General features: G+C 38.8%; 1 protein-coding gene across 1 annotated transcript; it reads left to right on the plus strand.

Annotated features, from left to right (window-relative positions):
• The first annotated feature begins 986 nt into the window (after positions 1 to 986).
• LOC145791296 (uncharacterized) lies at positions 987 to 2562 on the plus strand. Its single transcript, XM_082871641.1, has 2 exons — positions 987 to 1261; positions 1326 to 2562. Exons 1-2 carry the CDS (start codon positions 987 to 989, stop codon positions 2560 to 2562), a joined length of 1512 nt encoding a protein of 503 aa, XP_082727767.1.
• Positions 2563 to 7288: the final 4726 nt, after the last annotated feature.

The following is a 7288-nucleotide window of genomic DNA, read 5'->3' on the forward strand; positions in this document are numbered from 1 at the left end:
GCTGAAGGAAAACCATGGCAGGTTTTGGACCAGGAAAGGAGTGTATGGCTCAGTTGCTATGGCATCCCATTGCACCTGTGGAATAGCTCCAACATAAGAAGGATTGGTGGGGTGTGGGAGCAAGTCTTATCTTTTGAAGGTGATATGTGCCAACCACCATCATTTGTGTGTGCAAAGGTTAAGGTTTCCACCAAAAGCATGGAACCTATAAACTCAGTTGTAAGTCTGGAATGTAGTGGGAGGGTGTTTCCGGTGAGAGTTTGTGAAGAGCAAGTGATCACTGTGAAAACAGGAAATTGTTCTTGCAAATGTCATAAGATTCAAGATGAGGTTGAGATGGGCAGTTCAAATGTGGTGGACAATCACAGTGAGGATCGGAGATCCAGGAATGATGAAGATGAAGATGCTGATGTGGAGGATGATTCAGCTGCTGATATGGAGGTTGGATATGTCGTGGCTGAGGAAGGTAGGCCAGTTGGTGGAAACCGGAGTGAGGATGTGGATGCCATGGCAGGCCGGAGGAGTGTAGAGGAAGCTAAAACTGGTCGAAGTGATAGGGAAAACATAATGAGTGCTGAGGCCTGCAACGCAATGATGGAAGTGCGAAACCAGAGGAACGGCTCAATTGAGGAGACAGTAGTTAGTCAGAGTATGGATAATCTGGTCTGTATGCAAGGTTTTGTTAGAAGTTTAGACAAAACAAGTTTAGAAAGGCATGGGGTGAATATTGAAGTAATTTTGGGCCAGACTAACACACCAAATAAGGGGGCTGGGCTTTGTAAATCACAAATTGGGCTGGGGCAGCAGGGAAAATCTGTTAGTGGTAAGCCAAAAGAAGTAGGGCCAAGTGGGAGAGTTTCAAGTTTATTAGAAGCCCATGAGAAGGAGTCCAGTTGTAGTCAAAGAAGGAATAGAAAAGGGAAAGAAAGGATTAAAAGCATAAAGAAGTATAAACCGATTTGCTACGAAGAAGGTCGGCTGAGTTAATGAGCAGATATGGGAGCCGAGGTGCGGCAACTAGTTCAGCACATCCCAAGGCTGCAGTCTGGCGAGCAGCAGCGACGACAATGTCTATATCTGCATTGATTGAGGGTGGAGTGGATAAAGGGAGGGTCGTCCTTAATGAGGCTGAAGCAACTCTGAAAATGGGGGAACTCCTCAGGGTGAAGATGAATGGGAAGAGGGCTGAAGTGTTGGAGAAAATAGTGGGCCTTGAATTGAAGGATATGGAATGTATTGAAGGGGGAGTGAAAGTTGGGAAGTAGGGTATACCAGCTGGGAGGCATATAGTGGTTTTTTATGAAGATTTTATCATGGAATATTAGGGGGCTGGGGAGGAAGAAGAAGAGAAGTAAGATTAAGAAGCTTGTGAGGGAGAGAAAAGTAGATATTGTTTTGTTTCAAGAGACAAAGAAATCAGAATTATTAGAGGATGATGTCAGATCAGTGTGGGTAAGGGGCAAAATGGAGTATATGGTGGTGGATGCTGTAGGCTCTGCTGGGGGTTTATTGTGTATTTGGGATCCAGACATATTCCAAGTCAAGGATTGCTGCAGCAATAGAAGGTTTATATTATTATCAGGTACTCTCTTTAACCAATTTGATTGTGCTATTCTAAACATCTATGCACCTAATAATGTGGGCTCTAGAGGGAATCTGTGGAATTGTTTGTTGAAGCTGAAGGAGGAATTTCTTAATCCATGGTGTTTAGGAGGGGATTTTAATGAGATTATGCAGATTGGGGAAAGAAAAGGGTGTTCGAGGAGAGATAGAGGTATGAAAGAATTTAATGAGTTTATAGATAAGTGTGAGGTATCTGATTTACCATTACTTGGGAGGAGATTCACTTGGTGTAATTCATGTACTGGTAAGAAGTGGAGCAAAATAGATAGAATTCTTGTAGACCCAAAGTGGCTTGAGGTGTTTAATTTTAAGCTGTGGGGTCTTCCTAGACTGGTCTCTGATCACTGTCCTTTTCTTTTGATGGAGGATGAGAGGGATTGGGGCCCAAAACCCTTTAGGGTATTAAATGCTTGGTTCTTACACAAAGATTTTCAAAGGTTCTGGGAGTCAAGTTGGAAAGAGTCCAGTGTGGTTGGATGGGTTGGGTTTATACTGTCTCAAAAATTGAAGATATTGAAAGGTGGCCTTCGAAGTTGGAATGTGGAGGTTTTTAGTAATGTACAAAGCAAATTGAAGGCAGCAGAGGGTGAACTTCACAGTTTTGATATTCTGGCAGAGGGTAGAGACCTTGATGGCGCTGAAAAAAGTAGGAGAAGTGAAGCTAGAGCCGAGATATGGAGGTTGAGTAGGATGGTTGAATGGTTATGGTTGCAAAAGTCAAGACTTAACTGGGCAATGAAAGGGGATAAAAATACAAGATACTTCCATGTAGTTGCAAAATGCAGAATAGTTAGAAATGAAATAAATTCTATAATAGATGGGGAGGTGGTGGTTGAAGATCTTTGTGAAGTGAAATATAAGGTGTTTAAACACTTTAAAAACCAGTACACAGAGCATTGGTCATCAAGACCTGTGTTGGGGGGGTTTTCCCTTCAGTAAAAGGCAGGGTGGGGTCTGGATGGTTAGAATCAGATTTTTCAGTAGCAGAAATTAAATCAGCAGTGATGGATTGTGATAGGAATAAGGCACCAGGACCTGATGGCTTCAATTTGATGAGTTATCAGAAGTTTTGGAAAGTCATGAAGGTTGATGTGGTTAATTTTGTGAAAGAATTTCAAAATAATGGTAAGTTGGTCAAAGGTATAAATAGTTCTTCATAACCCTTATACCCAAGAAGGAGAATCCAATAGGGCTATCTGATTATAAACCTATAAGCTTGGTGGGCTTTATATACAAGATCATAGCAAAATTGTTGGCTAATAGGATGAAATCTGTAATGCCTCATATCATAAGTGAATCTCAGTCTGCGTTCTTGAGTGGAAGAAACATTCTAGATAGGGTGTTAATAGCTAATGAGGTTGTTGATGGATGGAAGAAAGCCAAAAAGAAGGGGTTACTTATTCAGTTGGACTTTGAGAAGGCATATGACTCTATTAATTGGGGTTTTCTGTTTTCAATGTTCTCTAATTTTGGGTTCGGTGATAAGTGGATTAAGGAGTGCGTAACAACTGCAAGGATCTCAGTGCTAATGGATCTCCTACAGAAGAGTTTAGCCCACAAGGAGGTCTAAGACAGGGGAATCCTTTGTCCCCCTTTTTGTTTAATCTTGTGGCTGAAGGTCTACATTTGTTGTTGAGCCGAGCCTCTCAGTTAGATCTAATTAAAGGTGTTAAGATAGGCCATGATGGTGTGCTGTTAACTTATCTCCAGTTTGCAGACGATTCATTATTATTCTGTGAAGCTGAGGTCGAGGAAGTGAGGAAGTTGAAAAGGGTGCTAAGGTGCTTTGAAATTATGTCGGGTCTGAAAATAAACTTCCATAAGAGTGTTGTATGTGGGGTGGGTGTTTCTAAGGAGATGTTGGATGGTTGTGCTGCAGTGTTGAACTGCAAAACTAAGTCATTACCTCTAAAGTATCTTGGGATGCCCTTAGGAGCTAATCCAAGGAAGAAAGCTACATGGAAACCAGTTGTGGATAAAGTAAAATGCAAACTGGCTGGTTTGGAAGAGGAAGTTGTTGTCCTTCACAGGGAGGTTAACACTTGTCAAATCGGTAACTTCAGCATTGCCAGTGTACTATTTATCTTTGTTTAAGATGCCTGAAGGGGTAGCCAGAGAGTTGGAGAAGATTCAAGCTACATTCTTATGGGGTGGGTCTGAATTGGTAAAGAAAATCCATATGGTCAAGTGGGAGGACTTGTCTAAAACAGTGGAGAAAGGTGATTTGGGTATCAGGAAATTACGGGATGTGAACAAGTGTTTGTTAATTAAATGGTGGTGGAGGTTTGGTTGTGATAAAGATGCTTTGTGGAAGAGAGTAATTTGTAGCAGATATAAGATGGAGGTTGATGGTTGGATCCCAACTCTAAGTTCATCTAGCAGCCACTCTGCTGTATGGAAAGGGATTATTTCTGTAGCTGAACAGTGTAGTAGCCTTAGGAGTTTTACTTGAATAACTTTAAGTTGAAGGTTGGGGATGGGAGGAGGGTTAGATTTTGGTCTGATACTTGGTGTCAGTCTGTATGTTTGAAGGATGAATTTCCAATCTTGTATAGGTTGTCTTTGGATAAAAAGGAATCCTTAAGAATTTTGGCTGATAAGAAAAGAATAGTGGGTGGGTGGTCCTTTGAATTTATAAGGGTGTTATATGAGTGGGAGGAGCAGGAGCTGGCTAGACTTCTTAATTATCTGCTGGGGGCTCCTGCAGTGTGTCCAGGGTGTGATGATCGGCCTACTTGGTTAGCATCATCTGTTGGGGTACTAACAGTAGCAGATTTATATAGGTGGGGAGTGGATAATACAGGTGCCACCATGAGTATTACTAAATTGATTTGGCTTAAGTACATACCTCCTAAGGTGCAGGTTTTTGGTTGGTTTGCATGAAAAAAAGAATTAAGTCTAAGGAATTTCTGCAAAAAGTGGGGGTGATCAACCCAAGTGCTTCCACAGCTTGTGTGTTTTGTGGCAGTGGCAGTGAATCAGTGAATCATGTATTAATCTGGTGTCCCTTTGTGTGGATGGTGTAGGCTGAAATGCTGGATTGGTGGGATATCCAAGCTGCTATTCCAGGTTCTGTGGAAAGTCTACTGTTGTGGTGGGCAGGAGGGAAGTTAAAGAAGAAAGAAAGGAAGATTTGGGGGGTGATTCCATTGGCTGTGATGTGGTCTGTATGGAAGTACATGAATGAATGTGTGTTTAGAGAAACTCCCCCAAATCTGGTGGATCTATGTGACTTAATTAAATATAGGATTGCCTTTTGGTTAAAACCTGCTTTCTGTGACTTTAACTTTTCAGTTCAGGATTTTGTGTTTAATCTGAGGCAAATCAGGAAGTGTTTGGGAGGGGCTGCTACACCTACACATTGATTCTGGTGTTGGGTGTTGTTCCTGTTATTGTGGCTGCTGTATTGCTCTAGTGTTGGCTGCTGTATGGATTCTGGTATTGTGGTTGTTGTATTGCTCTACTGTATTGGTGTATGCTGAGTCTGTGTTGAGCTGTTGGCGTAGGCTGCTCTGTTGGTGTTTACTGTTCTGCCATCGTGAGTAGTGTGGTGTATGCTGGTTTACTGGTGATTTCCTGTTCTGCTGTGGGTGTATGCTGCTCTGCTATGGTGTATACTGATCTGGGTGTATTCTGGTAATGTTGGTGTATGGTGATCTGCTAGGGTGCCTAGTTGGTGGTCTGAATTGTTGGCTAAATTGGGTTGAATTGTTTGGGAAGGCTAACTCTGTTATGGTGGTCGACTTCTGCTGGATTAGTAAGTGCTTATCAGTCTTTTTAACTGTTTTGGCTCCTACCAGTTTATTTATCAGTTTGGTTTCTGAGTTCCATGTTATAGACTAGTTCATCTATTTGTTTGTCTTTTATCTTGCTCTCTTTTGTTGGTTCCTCACCAACTGGTGCTTTGAGCTTTTTCTTAGTTCCAAGCTCCTCTTTATTGATGTAATATTGCATAATTTGTATGTTTCATCAATAAAGATTTTGTTTTGCTGATCAAAAAAAAAAAAAAATCTGTAGTTAGCAATTATTTACATTTATATTTTTTAATATATTAAATAACATGTGTATTTTATTTTTTATATATATTTTTACATTATTTGATATATAAATAATACATGTTAAATGAATTGAGCTTTAGTATGTCTGAGCTTGTTTATTAAAATTTTAACAATTTCGAGCTCGAACTCAAACACAAAAAAAAAAAAATTAATGAATTGAGTTCGAACAAGTCCATACCAAAAAAAACTCGAGTCTGATTATGAGCGGCTCTATTAATTTGCAGCTTTATATGTTTAAGTTGTCCATTGCCAAGTTTTTGCCTTTCGTTTTTTTTGTTTTTTGTCTTCACTAAAAGCCAATGTAGTTGGATATGTTTAAGCTGTCCATCATTGGGTTTTTGTTTTTTGTTTTTTTGGTTTTTTATGTTTTTGTCCATTGCTGGGTTTTTGAGCCAGTAGCTTGGGGACAGGACGGACCAAGATTTTAAAATAGGAGAGGCAAACATTTATATTAACAAAAATTTTAAAAGGGGAGTCTACAACATAAAACACAATCTTATATTCATATTGAGTTATAAAAAGTAACAATTATAAGACAATCTATTAGCAATTTAGTACTAGTTGTGAGAAATTTTTTGGGATTAATTTTACTTTTATCCCTAAACTATCATCATTTTGCTTATTTCATCCTTAAACCATCAACGTCATAGCTTTTAATTTTTGTTGGAAGACAATTAAAAAATGCTTGACTTATTTATAAGTCTTATTTCGGACACTTATGTTAGGTTAAGTCCTGTGTAATTTCTTATAGAGCCTCAAGTCCTATTTAGATAGGAATGTATTCCACAAGATCTTATGAGTTGTAAATAAATGGTATTAATATACTATTATACACTATGATGGCAAAATCATATATAGGAAATTGAATGTTACCATAGAAAGTAACATTTTCACATTAAATTAAAAAAATAAAAAACCTAGTAAGTTTGCAAAACGTAACGTGACATGTTACGTTACGTTTATGTAGGTGTCATATTACGTTACGTTTATGTAGGTGTCACGTCACGTCACGTTACGTTTATGTAAATGTCACGTTACGTTTCGCAAACTTAATCTATGGTAATATTCAATTTCCTATATAGAAAATTGAATGCTACCATAGAAAGTAACATTTTCACATTCAATTAAAAAAATAAACGACAATGCTAGGTAGCTCAAATTATTGTGGCTCAAATGGCTCAAATCTGTCAAAACGACGTCGTTTTGACAGATTTTGAGTGTAAAACGACGTCGTTTTGACAGATTTGAGCCATTTGAGTCACAAAAATTTGAGCTACCAAACATTTTCCAAAAACAAAAAACCAAGTAAGTTTGCAAAACGTAACGTGACACATTACGTTACATTTATGTAGGTGTCACGTCACGTTACGTTTATGTAGGTGTCACTTCACACTACGTCTATGTAGGTGTCACATTACGTTTCGCAAACTTAATCTATGGTAACATTCAATTTCCTATATATGGTTTTACCATTATTTATGACACTAACAACTAATATTGAGGGTAAATGTGTCAACAAACTTCACACATGACTTTTGGGAATATAAATTTTTTAGTAGAACCATATGTCGCATAAGTCTTCCCAATAAGACTTATAAATAATTTTC

Source organism: Camellia sinensis, chromosome 5 (genome assembly GCF_055761805.1).
Source record: "Camellia sinensis isolate YWXY chromosome 5, ASM5576180v1, whole genome shotgun sequence".
Classification (NCBI taxonomy): domain Eukaryota; kingdom Viridiplantae; phylum Streptophyta; class Magnoliopsida; order Ericales; family Theaceae; genus Camellia; species Camellia sinensis.